We start from the raw sequence: 15,681 nt of genomic DNA on the forward strand, positions 1-15,681 counted from the left end.
TTTGCTTGCTGATGCTGGTAGCACCAGCCACAATAGGGACCCTGTTCCTGCTGCAGGGCTGTGAGGAGGGGTGGGCAGGACGGGATCCGCCCCAGCACTGGGTTCCACAGTCCAACAGCTGTAATTGTTGCAGATGGCAAAAACAGTAGCACCACTGAAGGACCCAAGCCCCCTGAAACATGCTCTCAGCATACCCACATCATCTCTATCCCCCTTTGCCAGGATGGCTAAAGTGCTGGTGGACTGGTTGGGATATCAAGGTGGCACGGTGACTGGGAAGAACAGCGAGACCTTTCCAGGTGATGCGGTCTTTCTCACGTGCTCCTGAAGTGTGAACTCCTCTCTGCCACACCAGATGTGCCAGGAGCCAGAGGGAGAACATGCTCAGTGGGGTGCAAGACTAATCTGCACTGCAGAGTGAAAACTGTGTGGCTGGGACAGACTCATGGCTTTCTGTGAATGTGGTGGCACCCCCACTGGCAGCTGGTGGCTGCAGGGGCAAAGACACGAGCCATCCTGCACCCAGGGCCTCTCTGGTTCTGGGCAAATCTGGGATACTAGCACCTGCCTGCCCTGCTGTGGGGTTTCCTGCTTGAATCACTCACTTCTCAGCTTCATCTTGGTGTGAGAAATTGGCCTGATGTCATGGCTAGGTCGCACATCCTGCCTGCCAGTTTGGATTAAATCCTGTGATTTGTGTCAGATCAGATTTTGGAAGGTTTATTTCACATTGCTGGTGTGCAGTGCTGGTGGGCATGAGGTTGTGTCAGGGGGAGAAGGAACAGGACAGAGAGATTTCCTGGGATATATACAGGTTCTCTTCTCTCCTCTTCTCTCCTCTTCTCTCCTCTTCTCTCCTCTTCTCTTCTCTCCTCTTCTCCTCTTCTCTTCTCTTCTCTTCTCTTCTCTTCTCTTCTCTTCTCTTCTCTTCTCTTCTCTTCTCTTCTCTTCTCTTCTCTTCTCTTCTCTTCTCTTCTCTTCTCTTCTCTTCTCTTCTCTTCTCTTCTCTTCTCTTCTCTTCTCTTCTCTTCTCTTCTCTTCTCTTCTCTTCTCTTCTCTTCTCTTCTCTTCTCTTCTCTTCTCTTCTCTTCTCTTCTCTTCTCTCCAAACCTCTCCTCTCCGAACCTCTCTCCTAGAGTTTCCTCTCTGCTTTCTCCCTATATGTGCTATAAGGGTGTGGTGATAAAAATATTAGTATTTCAGATTAGAGGGATGTGGCTCAGAAGTTGATCCTAATTGAAAGAACATCCCTTTCAACCCAAAGCTTACAGTCTCTGTTTCAAACTCCTCACTTTGGAGCTAAGACAATACTGGGTGGGCCACTCCTAGAGGCCCCACCAAGAGCCGTCTCTCCATGTTGTCACTGTTTGATTCCTTCTCACAATTGTGGCACTTGGCAAGTTCCCCAGCAATGGATACCTGGCTTTACTGACACTATTATTTTCCTCACCTCTTTTCTTTTTATCTGAAACAGTGTATAGGCTGGATCTCTGTGTTCACTTTGCAGAGAACAGGGCAGCAGAGAGGAAGCTGTCCAAATGTCCCTCACTATAACCATAGTTAATAAATCCTCTCTCTGGGCTGTCAGTCAAAGCATTTGGATTTTTAAGCACTTGGAGGCCCCAGATTCTCTGAGCTCTCAACCCTGATGCCACCATCTCTGTCATAGCATTGCACCGTCAGGACAGCCACGGGGGACATGAGGGGCCTCACTCCTGGAGTGCTGGGGTGGTATCTCCCACCACCCATGGTGGTATCTCAGTTGCTCAAGAGCAGGCACCTGTTTGGTTTGGCTCTTCTGGTTCCTCACCCAGCAGGTGGAACAGGAAGGGTCCCAACCACTGCCTGAGCACCCCTGAACATCCTTGCTAAATACACTCAGCCAGTGAACCCAGCAGCACTGCCTCACCTCTGCCAACCCAGCTCTCCATAAAACAACCAGCTCCAGGTAGCACCCAGCTGGAAAGAGTTACGTTTTATAAAATTTAACTTTGCCACGGCACTATTGAGGTGGAAAAAAATTGAGCAGCAGCCACAATTCTCAGCACCCAGGGAGAATTCACATCACAACAGGAGCATGATGGGCACTTTTTTTAACAAACAAGTCTTTAAAAGAAGTACTTGCCAAGTGTCAAAATATTTGTCAGTGATATTAAGGGCCTTTGGCAGCCGTAATTTAACCGTGAAAGAACCTGATGCCGGCGAAGGACCACACAGCTGGAAATTTGTGCTGCAAAGCAGCATTTTATGGCTGTTAAGCTGTTGGCCTCTCAACATTGTAAAGCTGTTAAACAAACACAGCCCTTGGCTCACAACACATGTCAGGGAGGCACAGCGTTTTGGCAGGAGGAGACTGATGGCAACAGGGTCTTCAAAAGACCTATGAAGAGGTAGAAATAAGCAAAGAAGGACAATTCAGGTGGAGGATGAGATGCTTCTTGGCCATCACAGCCTCATGCTGGAAGAAGGTGGTCTTGGAAAGAGTGTGTAGGCTCACATGGAGTTGCATCTTCCCCAGGTTTGGCATCAGATAAGATTGCCATGCACATATGTATCCTGTACATCTTACTGCTGTCATAGTTGCTGCTCAGTAGACCCTTAAATCACTCTTTTGCAGGAAGGTGTTATCCTAGGGAAGCCTAAATGTAGAATATTTGGATGGTATTGGTAGGTTTGAATGGGGAAATAAATGTCCCAGGAGGATGAGCCACATGCTGCAAACTGCATATCCTTTGCTGCATGTAGTGACGTGTTGAAGCAAGCTGTGTTAGTGACAAGAGATGCCCCAAGAGCAGCCACAGCCTGGCAAACACAAGCTGAGCCCTGGTCCCAATAAAGCCACAGCAAATCCACAGGGAAGAAATAAAATATACTTGCTGAGCCCAGCACTCAAAAATTCAGAGAAAATGTCCACAAAAATAAGGAGGTTCCTATCTATTTCTTTACTGTTTGCTTCCATTCTCTTCTAGCAATCATTGCTCATTCCTTTGGCTTGGAGGCCGATCTTAGGAGGCAGGAACAGCTGGTCCTGCTGCAGGGAAGTGTGGTGGGAGATGCCTCCAGCTGTGCTGCCTGCAGCCACCTGTCCAGGACAGGCACTCCTTGGACTGCTGCCATGAGCTCTTTTTCTGGGTCAGAAGCTGTATTAGAAGAGCACCAGTGACTCTTTATCATCAGGAGGGCACCACAGGGATGGACAGGGTGGTCTTCCCAGGCTTGTGGGACTCCTGCCCTGTCCAGTGGTCGCACCCTCCAATGATACTCCACCTCGTGAAGTTTTCCAAGAAATGTTATTATGCCTGCAAGACCCATTCTTTCACAACCTGCCTGTGTTAAAACTTACCCAAAACAACCAGACTGTGTGTGTTACACTGTTTGCTCTGCCAGATCTTGACTGTGTGGTACCTTTCATTGCTACCAGACAGACCAAAGAGAATTGGAGGAGTTGTGGTTCTCACACTGGTGATAAAAAGAGAGGTTGTGGTAGCGTCATCTGTCTTGGTTGCAGCATTTCCTCCTGTTTTTTCCATGGAAACACTAAATTCCAGTGTCTAGTTTCTGCACTTTGTGGGTTTTGTTATGCAGTGTCTGAGCCATGAAGGGAGGCTGCAAGACTGGGCTGTAGATGGTTGGAAAGCAACAAGCTAAGCAGCAAGAACCTGTGCTGGATGTCTGCATTCAGGTGCTGGTCCATGTGGTTGCACAACTCCATCTTCTTGCAGTCCTCTCACTGATGTGTGCCCATGTCTTAGGTGGCTACAAAGAAATTACTCAAGTGTGAACAGGAAGAAGCTAACGGGACATTTACCACCTAGAACTAGGAAAAAAATGATCATGGGTTTCTTTCCCAATGATTTGGGTGATCCATTTTGAGGAGATGGACGAGTAAATTATTACTGCTGCCTGGTGAAATTGGTTTTTCCCCTCCCTGATGGACACAGCTCCACTGTGTCTATTTTGTCACTCAAAAGCAGCCATTTTGATGAGAAGTGGGTGAGATTAAGCCAAAATCTGCTAGCCTTGCACGTCCTCTTGCTAAGCAATTTGCTGCTTCACTGCCTTTGGAAGATTGCACTGAAGTTGCTTTCCTGGCACCAGGAGCTGTTTTGAGAATTAGTGCAAAACTAAGTTGATTACAAATCTCAAAGACACTAACAAAAGCTATTTTTAAGCTTTTGAGCAGTAGGGTCTGAATCAGACTGTTCAGGGAAAACACCACAAGAGTTTCTTACCATTATTTCAGCCACAAAATTCTCCAAAATTGTGGGATTCTGGTGCAGTTGACTGGCTGAGATCTAGCACGTGTCCATCACCAGTAAGTGGAACTTGTGGTCAGCACCCAGGGACCATCATGAGGGACCCAGCACACTGCTTGCCTTGGTGCCTCTCTTGGGTTACTAAACATGTTTGTTCTTCCTTCTTAAAAGTATCATGTGCTTACTCATAACCCAACCTCTTATAATCATTAGAACTCTGGTTATATATAAAATATAAAATATAAAATAGATATAAAATATAAAATATAAATAAGGTAAGTCTCGTTTAAAAAGCACCACTGTCCAGAGCCAGGGCAGGGTGGCAGGGATCACATCCACTCCTTTGACATCCTCTGGTACAAACTGAGGTCTTTGTCAGGTAATACAGGAGCACTGGTCATAATTCACATCATGCTTATCCACATGCACCTCTCAAACGTATGATGCCTTCAAAGACAGCCTGAAAAAGCTGTTTTAAGGACTACACTTAGATGTAATCCTTGCCTTCCCAAGGCCATGGGAGCTGAGGCCTCTGCAAGGGAGCATAGCTCTGCAAAAGGGAGGAGCTCAGGGTGGTCCCTCAACCCCATTCATCCCTCACACAGGTGCCATGATCCTCACTCACCCCAGAGAAACACTCTGCTCACCTCATGGGATGGGAGGTTACACCTGCAAAATTTTCCCTCAGTTTTAGCCTTTAACATGTTATTCTTGTGGCTATTCCCCCTCCTGTGGTCTCCCAGCTGTGTCTGGTGTGGGGAGGGAAGCAGGGCTGAAGCTCTCAGGCTAATGGCTGACATTTGTTTTGCTGGTTAGCTTCAAACTCTGCAGCCCCCAGAGTCCATTCCGCAGGTAGTTTGGCTGGGGGCCGCCGTCAGCAGTGCTTGGAAGAATCAATGATAACCTTTTCCTTTGCTAAGGAGTTACCCATGTGCCAGGGAGCAGAGGATGCTGAAAAACAAATGAAGCTGGGAATCTCCGTGGGTCTCCCTGGCATTATTCCTGATATTTAAAAAACAAACCAGCTCTCCTTTGGTTTTATTAGTCTTTCTATCCTGGCATTTAAACAGAGATTGGCATGGTCAGTATCTGCAGACACATCCTATGATGCTGTCAGGGGTTTATCTGAAGGTTAGGACACTCAGGGTGCTACATCCAGAGTGCCTCAGTTCCCCCGAGCTGCTGGGAGGCATTTTGGCATTGTGACACTCAGTAATGCCACTGCACAGATTATCCCACAGCACGGACAGAAGGGCGTTTGGGTTCTGGAAGTACATCTGGGCTGTAGGGTGGAAGCAAGGTTCCTCTGAGCCTCAAGACTGGCACCTTTTGGGGTCATCTTATGCTGTGATGCTCTTTCAGTATTTAATTCTCCTGGATTTTAGTATCAAACTGAGGAACTGAGTCTTGCAGATATGCCTGAGCATCATCCCAGAGAACCCCATGGTGGAGAAGTGTAGTGTCCCTGTTTCATCCTGTGCCTAGCAGTGGCTTTTCGCTCTCACAGACTGAGCAGTGGGGTTCATGCTTGTTCTTGTCTTGGTTTCAGGCATGGAAGAAACGCTGGTTCGTCCTGCGCAGTGGTCGAATGAGTGGTGACCCCGATGTCCTGGAGTACTACAAAAATGACCACTCCAAGAAACCTTTGCGTGTCATCAACCTCAATTTCTGCGAGCAGGTGGACGCAGGCCTCACCTTCAACAAGAAGGAGCTGCAAGACAGCTACATCTTCGACATCAAGACGAGTGACAGGACCTTCTACCTGGTGGCTGAGACTGAGGACGACATGAACAAATGGGTTCGCAGCATCTGCCAGATCTGTGGCTTCAACCAGTCCGAGGAGAACACAGGTACCATGAGAGACAGGTCCATGGCTAAGAGCATCTTCTCTCCTGTCCTCCCAGTGGGCCCAGGTGCTATTTCAGATCAGACCTGTAGGAGGGGGGTGCAGCCTGCCACAAGGCTGGGAGGGCTAGGTGGGAAATGCATGGACATGTGGGAAACTTTCATGAAGCCTTCCCGCCTTTGATATCTGAGGAGCTTGGATACTGTGAGAGCCAATCATTTTTACCCTCCATAACTATAGACCCTTCAGTCTTTTACAAGAAGTTGATGGTGTTTGGGGACTTTTTAGTAGCAGCCTTTGTCCCTATCCATCATCAAAATCCCCTTTGAGAGTGGTGGAAACCAGCAGTGAAAATCCCCCTTGCTCAGGGGTTTCAATCCCTTGATGGAGTAGGGGGAGAAGCTTTACTGGTACCATTTTCCTCTCCACTGCAGTTGTCCTCACTGCTGGCAGGCTCTCATGTGAAGGACAGACATCCTCCCTTCAGCTGCATCCCCATCTCTTCCTGGGACCCTCAGGGAAAGCGTTGGGAAGGGGGAAGGAAAACTCCAAGTGGCTTATGTGCAGTGAAGGGACCTATTGTCTGACTTGTGCTCCTCAGCTGCACTTGGGCAAGCCTCTGCAATAAGCACCACTGAGCTGCCTCTGCTTTCCCAGCTCACAAGGGCGCACATAAATCCCGAGTGAGATGGGATTGGGGGAGTGAGCCTGGGGTGCAGCTCTGCAGTCCCCTGCCCATCCCATTATGCCTGGTAGCACCTCTGCTTCACCTCATCCATGGTCCAGTCTCATCCAAGGGACTGCAGGCCTGTGCTGTGTCTACATGAAACTCGCTATAATAGCATCCAGCTCAAATCTGGTTTGGTCCCTCGTGGAGCAGCTGCCATCCGCAGGAGTTGAAACCCTGCCAAGAGCTTGTCATGCAGGACAGCAAACAAAGCATCGCAGCAGCGCGGATGCGATCTTCCCCGACTGACGCATGAAACAGGATGTCACCTTGGCAATGGGTGCACAAGTGGCAGAGAGGATCCTTGATAATGTCGCCAGTCAGGTCTTTCAGGGAAAGGTCAGGCTAAATAAATTACATACCGTTCCAATGTCAGCAGTGCAGCCCTCGAGGTTCGGCAAAATTGTTGAGGCCCCTTTTTTAGGGGCTGTTTCATTGCAGGATTTTCCATTTTGCGTGCGTTCAGCTGGGGGAACTGTTTTTCTTCTCATTTAGTAAAATGAGCTTTCAGCCCAGCAGCAGAGGATCGATACGGGACTTCAGTGAAATATAAATCTGGGCAGCAAAAGGAAAAACAATCTCCCGCTTGCAAGTACATCTGTCCCAAAGGGCACACAGGGATCATCAGGCTGCAGAGATCCAAGCACTATTCCCTGCAGGATCATGAAGTGACATCAGCAAAAGAGGAACAAAAATCCCTATTTGTAACAGAATCACAGCTCGTTAACGCTGTAGGGAAAGTGCCCACTTGAAACAGTACCCAGCTGCCAAAGTGTGATTTTCTGAGTAAGCCAAGAAAAAGCCTGCAATGGCAAATGCAGCAGATGTGTCCAGATGCTGCAGCAGAGAGGGAGCATGAATTATTCAGGGCCAGTGCTTCACTTCGGTCCTTGCCTAAGCGGTGACCCCATGCTCACCTTTCCTTCACCATCCCTGCTAAGTAATGGCAAATAAATGATCCATTTCCCAAAGCGGGTAATGCTCATTTGAAGAACCCATGGCCTGAGGCTGGATGGAGAAGTTGAGGGATCATTGGAGCATGATGGGTGTTGGGAGTCTTGTCCATCTTAGCATATACAAGCTCATCATGCGTCCTTCGTGAGGTGTCATCTGGAGGGGGCAATGAAACAGTCGTAGCAATGTTTGTAACCCTGCTGTGCTGTGCTCCCTCTTCATCACCTCCTTGAAGTCAAGGGTGGATGGATGGGAGAGGATCAAGAGTTTGTGCAAGATTAAGACAGTTCCTGGGTAGAAACAGAGCCTGGGATACTTGGCATTTTGTTTTTGGACCTTCCTTCCCTCATCCTCAAACTTGTCTGTGCCTTGTTGTGGCCTCTGCCTTGGAGAATGGAGGAGCTGGTAATTGGATGAACCAAAAAGGGGGAGGAAAAGGTAACCATCATGGGCAGGAATAACTCCATGCTAATTGTAGCAATTAATTAACTAAACCTTCTCCCAGCAGACAGGCAGCACAGTGGAACAAGATCAGAAGCTTCCAAGGAAGCCACTGTGCACATTTTTCTGGTTGTACTTGTTCCTGGGTGTGTGACTGCTTTGTACTGGCCCAAAAGCCTTGCTGGGTCTGGCCCCACAGCCAGGCTGTTCCCAGCTGGGCTGTACTCAGCTAAGGAAATACTCCATCACTGGCAAACACATTTAGTGCAGTTGCCATCATATACTGATTTACTGCCTCCTTGAAGGGACACCCCACATCAGCTGAGCCCCAGCCACTAGTCGGTCACTAGTTTGCTTATAACCCAACAGTGATGGAGGACAAACTCATCAGCTTTTGGGGCAGTTTGGGTAAAAGCCTGTTCCACCAGCTGCCCATGATGGTAGGGAAAAGGCAGGGTAAAAAGGCTTTTTAGCATGATTTAGTAAGCAAATGGGCAACCTGGAAGCAGTGATATAAACTGGCTGCAAACCCTCTGCAGCAGTGTGGGACCATGCCTTGGTGCTTCCCATGCTCCCAAAAGGCAAAACAATTAAAAGGCAAACAGATTTACACCCTTCGATGCCTCTTTCCGTTTGCAGCTCAATGGGAGAGTGTAAATTTTCTGTCACTTGGTTTTCACATTAGTCCTTCATGTCCTGTCTAGACAGGGGGACTCTCAGGATTAAGGAGGAGGCTGGACTTTAGGGCGGTTTAATGTCATGCTATGGCTCACTGCTGGTTTGCTGATCTCCAGCTGCATTATACATCTGTTTCAGCGGAAGGAAGCTCGTTTCAGCCTCAGGGGCCTGAATGTCAGTGAAGCAGAGGGTCCTGCCGGCTGTCCCAAGGAGCAGCCGCTCAGCAAAGCCGCCCCGGTGACTTTGTTCCCTGCCCCGACCTGAAAATAATTGCAGAGCAGCACGATTACATCTGCCAGGAGAAGGGAAATTAAATTGATTCTAAAGTGTTTACCCAGACTGTGGCAAAGCTCTTTTTTTCTGTTAACACATATTTACTTTGAGAGCTAATTACTATTTTTGACCAAGCAGAACCTCACAGAATCCCGGCTCCTCTGTGTGTCTGAGGAAGCTGACTGTGCTCAAAGAAAGTAGATTTGCTCCTGTCTCAGTGCTGCTTTTACACTGCAGTTTGCCCTGCTGCCACCTTGAGTGATCCAAATACAATGGGTAGAGACTAGCCAGGGACCCTGGGCCACAAGCTACATGAGAAAGGCCAGCGCGTGGGTATTTCAAACCATCTGCATTTTCCCTGCCCTAGTGGGCAGGCAGCCAGGGCTCAGCTGTGAACTGAATTTTCTCATATGCTTTGTTTGTTGAAGTTAAAAAAAATACCAAATCCCACTAAACATATCTCATGTGCCATTAACCCTTTCTGAAGTTGATGCTTCAGCCAAAACCCCTCCTTGTCCTATCCTTAGTATGACAGCAGTGCAGCTACAGTAGCCTGTAGTTTCATGTGTCACAAAACAGTGTGTACCCATGCAGTGAGCATGTCCTTGCAGGGGCCCCATGCAAGGATTAGTTATTTTGAAGGAGTCAATAACTTTATTAACTTTATGTCAATTTACCGTGCCACCACCAGCACCTCCCTGGAGCTCCTCTTCTACCTCTTCCATGGAAAGGAGGCTCTTTTAGGGGCTTGGATTTGTGGGTGCTGACCAGTCATGAGTGGGAGTTTAAGAGCTTATTCACACACATCATTAATGCACTGTGCTAGAGGTTTAACCCACACATGAAACCAGGGAAAGGAATATTTGCAGGTAAGTAGATGTCCTTGCTCTGAGCTAAAAGCTCCCTTCACTTGAGGGGGGTGAGGAAGGCGTGGGAACAGGATGGCACTGGGCTCCTGCCCTGATGGGTTGTGTCTGGCAGCAGTAGCCTTTCCCACCCAGTCTAGGCATTTTGACGTCTTCTTTTTTGTTTTTTCTTCTTTTTTTTATCATCTGGGACTTAATATCTTTTATTTATTTCTCTGCTTTCTGGCAGGGCGTTGCTCCAGGGCGGTTCTGGGTTCTGGCTAACTCCCCACTCCATCTCCAAGGCTTGGCATTGGTATTGTGTGTCATGACAGGGATCAATCCCCAGCAAACCCAGCAATGTCTCATTGAACATGGGTCAGGGCTGAGCATTAAAGTTTAATGGAGATGTGTCTTCCCTTCCTCCTTCAACTCAGACCTGCTCATTCTAGCAGTTTAGTGGATCAGCCTGCGGATACCAGTCACTTTCTGCTCACACTGGTGAGATCTGCACTTCACATGTGTGGGTCTCTTTGGCTTGGTTCTGCCCCAGACCCTCCACCAGTTGCCCCGTTCCAGGCCATGAGAGCAGATTTATTGCTCTCACTTGACTTGCTTTGGCCAGGAGTCCCATATGGGCTGCTGGCTGGTTGTCCCCCAGCCTGCTGCCTGCAAGTCTGTGTTATGACACCATCTGCCTGCTCTTGCACCTTCCTCATGTCTCTCCCAAAAACATCTTTGTCCTAGCAACAGGCCAGTGACACCTCCAACCCCATGGATTCCTTGCAGGCAGGTTTGCCTGGGTGTTTGCCCAACAAAGGGAGCTCAAGATGGACCAACAGAGAACAAAAAGAGAAGAAAACAACATAGATACCTCTGAAGACTTGTTGGGAGGACAGGAGCTGCCCAAAACTCAGTGAAGAGGCTGTGGGCTGCAAGGCTAGAGTAAAACCAGGTTTGAACATTGTATACCACTCACCTCTCCCAAACACTCCCAAGTCACCAGTGTTCCCTATCCCTGCGTGCAGGAGCAGGGCACCAGGGAACACATGCAAGTGACAGTTCCTGCATTCCTGTCACCACTGCCTGCCCTGTGGCCAGGAAGAACCAAAGCAGAGGGGAAGTACCCAAGACCAGGTACTTCCTTGCTATCGTGCCTAGCACATGCCTCCTTCCTTCCCTACTTGTGTCCTGGAGGAGTTACAAGCCCAGAGCCCAGCCAGGGAGTGTGCAAAGGCTGAGGAATGTGGAGTGAGAAGTGGGGGCAAGGAGGGATATGTGGGGGTGTCCTTGTGTCCCTGACATCACCCAGGCCCTGCTGTGCGTTGTTTTGGGATCTGCAGGCAGCAGTGCCACCTAAGGGCAACGGAGCAGGCAGCCCCTTGTGGATCCTTGTGCCCTCAAGTGGAACATGGCTTCCTAGAATCATAGAATGCTTTGGGTTGGAGGGGACCTAAAGAGCATCCAGTCCCAACCCCCCTCCATGGGCAGGGACACCTTCCACCGGACCAGGTTGCTCAAAGCTCCATCCAACCTGGCCTTGAACACTTACAGGGATGTGGCATCTACAGCTTCTCTGAGCAACCTGTGCCAGTGTCTCACCACCCTCACAGGAAAGGATTTCTTCCTAATATATAATTTAAATCTGCCCCCTGTCAGTTTAAATTTATTCCCCCTTGTACCCCTTGACTTTTTAGCTTCTGTTGGCACAAGTCAGTTGGTCTTGACTCCATCTTTAAGCCTAGTGTGAGTTGTACACTGTTGGCAGACAGTGCAAGAAGCAATGAACAAGAGTATGTTTGAGTTGAGCTTGACAACTCAATGGGATGGACAGGGCATATCTGGTTGGATTCCCTCCAGATACCTCACTTTCCCATGTTTGTTCACCTACCCAAAGACCTAATGTCCCCTGCCCCATTCGTGACTTGGAGGGGGCTTGTGTTGGGACAGGAATGTGGAGCTTTGAGCCCTGTACTCTGACCTGCTGTCCACCCATACATGCAGATGCAGGCTTTTCCTTGGTGTTCCCATCTCAGTGTCAAGGAGCTCCTTTTAGAACACCTATGTCCCATACAGATCTACTGGTTGCACACCTCAGGGGCATTTGGATCAGAACTGCCTCATCCTTTCCTTCCATTTTGTGTGTGCTCCTAACAAGGGAAACAGCTGTGGCTGCAGATTGACTCTGGAGGACAAATGCAGATGTCATATCTCAGCACCAGGTTTAACCCAGCCTCGTTGGAGTAGGTGGGGGAGACCTGGTGACACAAACACGCTTTGCACCAGGCTCATGGTTAAACTTCAGGTGCATGCAGGCACCTTCTTGCCAAAGTCACAGTTCATTCCTTAGCCTTCCTGCCACTTTAAATTTGTTCCAAACTTCCCTGACCCTGGTTTTCCTGCTCCACAAACAGCAAGTTATTTTAAGATCTGACACTATTCAGCTTTTATTTCTGTGTAAACAATACCGGAGATGGAGTGGTATTGGCACAAAGGAGCAGCTTGAGAGCAGTTAACTGCGTGCTGTCTTTTTCCCCCTTTTTTCCCTCTTTCCCTCTGGAGATAAGCTAGTTGAGGTACTGATGAGTCTGCTGAAGAGCAGAGCGCCACTAATGACCTTGAATTTGCTTCCTAGAAGACAGAAACAGGGAGAGATCCTTGCTGATCTCCACCACCTGGTCAGGGTGTCCTTGCTGTGATTCCCCTGGCAGTTTGGAGAGGGAACTGATGCCTCTAAGAGTGAGACATGTTTGTGTGGTTGTAGTCTGTCCACTTCTAGGGAGAAAATTAAAAAATATGTCTAGAATGAGGCTAATCATTTGCACCCTGAAAGTGGCCATTTCTTTCCCTTGGTTCTCCAAGGAATTAGGACTGATGAGCTCAACTGTCCACTTTCTCCTAAAACTCACCCCCACCTGTCTCAGGATTGCTATCAAGGCCTTTGCTATCAAGCTGGATCTTCAATGATTTCATCATTTCATTTGCAACAGACAATGATCAGCCCCTGCTATTCTTCCATACCTTAGTTCCCTTGCTGTACTCTGCTCTTCAGCTCTTCTGGGTTCTCAGAAACGCATCAGGACCAGTGTCAACACTGCAGTGCTGTGGTGGTCTCTGTCCTTGATACCAAGAGGAAGTTTCCTGCCCACATAGGTGCCAGGAAAAGGACTGAGGCAAGGATGCAGAGGGTTTTAGCAAGGGAAAAAGTCTTAAGGTATCTACACGATTAGGAAACCAAGCCTCTGGCTTCAGGGCATCTGATGTAATCAAATCTCTGACATTTGCTATGCTTGGACCAAGACTTTCTTCACAGTTTGGGTTTTGGAAATTTAGGAATTTTTAGGATTTTCTTATTTAGATGTTTTTATTGTGACTGTGGACATTTTGAATACTTAAGACTGAAAAAAAATCCAGAAGATAATTGAGCCTTGTGTTTGCAAACCTATAACTCTGCCATCCCAGAGAGTCCATTGGAAGATAAGTGTTTGTTGAGCCTCCTTTGACCATACCCAGCAGAACTGTCAGAGGATGCAGCTGTTTGTGGGAGCACAAGGTTTATAGGCAAAAAATGCTCTTATCTCACTGCAAATAATAAAACCATCAACCAGCAGAAAATAAAATTTATGCTCAGCTTTCAAAAAGGACCAACGGTTCTTCTTGACTGTTTCCCAGCTGGCGCCCAGCTCAAGGGTATCCAACTGGCCTCTTCTGAAGATAAATACAGAGCTGGAGGACTGGGGCCTTTGGGGAAAATCCTGTCCTTTCCTTGCCAAAGTCCCACTGGGTTAGCTGAACTGAGGCTGGGATTTGAGCTGGGAGAGAAAGAAGAAATGTGTAGTTCAAAAGGTTTGAGGCTTTTTTAGAGCTAAAAGCATTTCCCAGCCTTTCCAGCACAGGTTTCCTAGCAGAGATTGACAAGCTGAGTTCACATCTCAGCCTTGGCCAGGGCTGTCTCCTGGCCTGGCACCCAGAATCAGAAACCCATTTAACGTAGTTCTTTGTTTTGTAATTGGCTTTTATGGCTATGAGCCCTGTCAGATGAGCTCTGTGAGTTTAATGGGCACAGAGGAATTTTTAGGGTGACTTACTGACCGTGGAAAAATGAGCGTGGCAGACGGTATCAGCAGTGCATCAAAAAACAAAACCATGTAAAGCTCTTGGAAACAAAAACAGCTGATGGACTTGAAGTGACACTGTCTGAGTAGAACTGAGGGAGAAAGGCATTTTTGGGTGTCAGCCAGCTGAGAGGAAACTCACAGTCAGATTCGCCTGCGTTTATATTTCCCAGAGGGGTGTTGGGACTGTTGTAGCCCATGTGCCCCAGTCATGCACTTTGAGATTCATGGAGCTGCCATGAATCTGTGTCTGCAGAGTTTCTCAGGTGTTAGGGCAGGATACAGACCTGCAGGAGGTGCCCAATACATAGGAACCAGCATGGGAAATGCAGTGGACAGAGATCCCCAAAATGCAAGTGCAGACAGGTTGGATGAGGGGAAAAAAATCACCTCTTTAAAGGATAATTTTCTGGCAGTTTTTCACAATGTGACAATATTTTTTCCCCCCCAGGTAAATGTATTTCCCATTTCTTCCCTCCGTATTTGCCACTGTTCCCTCCAAAGTTTTGAGAGGGACATGGTTTAATATGCCCTGTGCACTGCTTTGTAAAACCTGATAAAAGCCAGGACAGATAGAGACTCTCATTTCCTGGACTCCAGTGCCTGTTTGTTTGCTGGTTTGTATTGCTTTATATTTCCAATTAAAATCAAGCCTGAGCAAAGGGAAAGCTTTCAAAAGCCTTTAAAGCCTCCAAGTGAAGGCACATGGAGCAGGAAGGAGACACAAAACTGTCGATTCCTGTGAACTTTCCATGACACCAGTCAAGGTTTGTTTCCAGACTGATTCTTATTTATGAATGCAGCAGCATTTATTACTGATTTTATCTGTAAAGATAGCATTTCTTCCCTAGATGGTTTCTATTCCTCAGTTATAATTGCTGCCTGCTCCTCAAACATACATTATGTATTGTGGTACAACACCAGAGCTGTAATATTGTCAATTGCTTAGGGCTGTGGGGCTTACACCTGATCCAGGGGCAGCCTCCTTCCACGGCCCAGCTCCCCTCAGGAAGGCTGGGAACATCTCATTGTAGATGTAGCCAAGAGACATGTCTTCTGCTATGTCAGGTGCTGCACAAGCACTGAGCAGAAGGGCAGTCTCTGCTTGAAAGGATTCATCACTGAGGCACAGTACAGATGCGTTGGTGCGTGTTTTCTCCTGCCTGTAGCCATTTGCTGCCTGAGGCACATCAGCGATGGTGCTTGTTCTCTCCAAGCCGGGAATGGTCTTTAAAGGAACGCTTGGTCACAACTCCTGGAAAACCTGTTTAAAAATGAGACTGTCCAGGAAAATTAGATGTTATGTATCTCTTCTGTTCCCCACTTGCCCACAGTCAGCTGCTTCTCAGTGGGATTCAGACACAGAAGGGAGTTATGGTTTCTACCAGGCATCCAAGAACCATCTTTGTCATTTTTGCATGCTTACAATCACTGTAAGCCACAGAGGATGAAGCAAATTCTTAAAGATGTGTGGAAAAAAAAGTCCAGCTCCCCCAAAAAGCTAACAAAACCCACCAACCTGAGTCTTCATCCTTGGAGATACTCA

The 15,681-nt window shown here is 47.9% G+C and overlaps 1 protein-coding gene across 3 annotated transcripts in view; it reads left to right on the plus strand.

Moving 5' to 3' along the window:
* Positions 1–15,681, plus strand: part of GAB2 (GRB2 associated binding protein 2) — a 93,968-nt gene that overhangs the window by 47,666 nt on the left and 30,621 nt on the right. For all 3 annotated transcript variants that reach the window (XR_009280657.1, XM_058864086.1, XM_058864089.1), the window contains exon 2: positions 5,806–6,106. Coding sequence is in view for 2 of the 3 variants with exons in the window: in XM_058864086.1 (XP_058720069.1) it covers positions 5,806–6,106 (301 nt within the window). In the remaining variant the exon portion in view is untranslated. The remainder of the gene's footprint in view (positions 1–5,805; positions 6,107–15,681) is intronic.

Source organism: Poecile atricapillus, chromosome 1 (assembly GCF_030490865.1).
Source record: "Poecile atricapillus isolate bPoeAtr1 chromosome 1, bPoeAtr1.hap1, whole genome shotgun sequence".
Classification (NCBI taxonomy): domain Eukaryota; kingdom Metazoa; phylum Chordata; class Aves; order Passeriformes; family Paridae; genus Poecile; species Poecile atricapillus.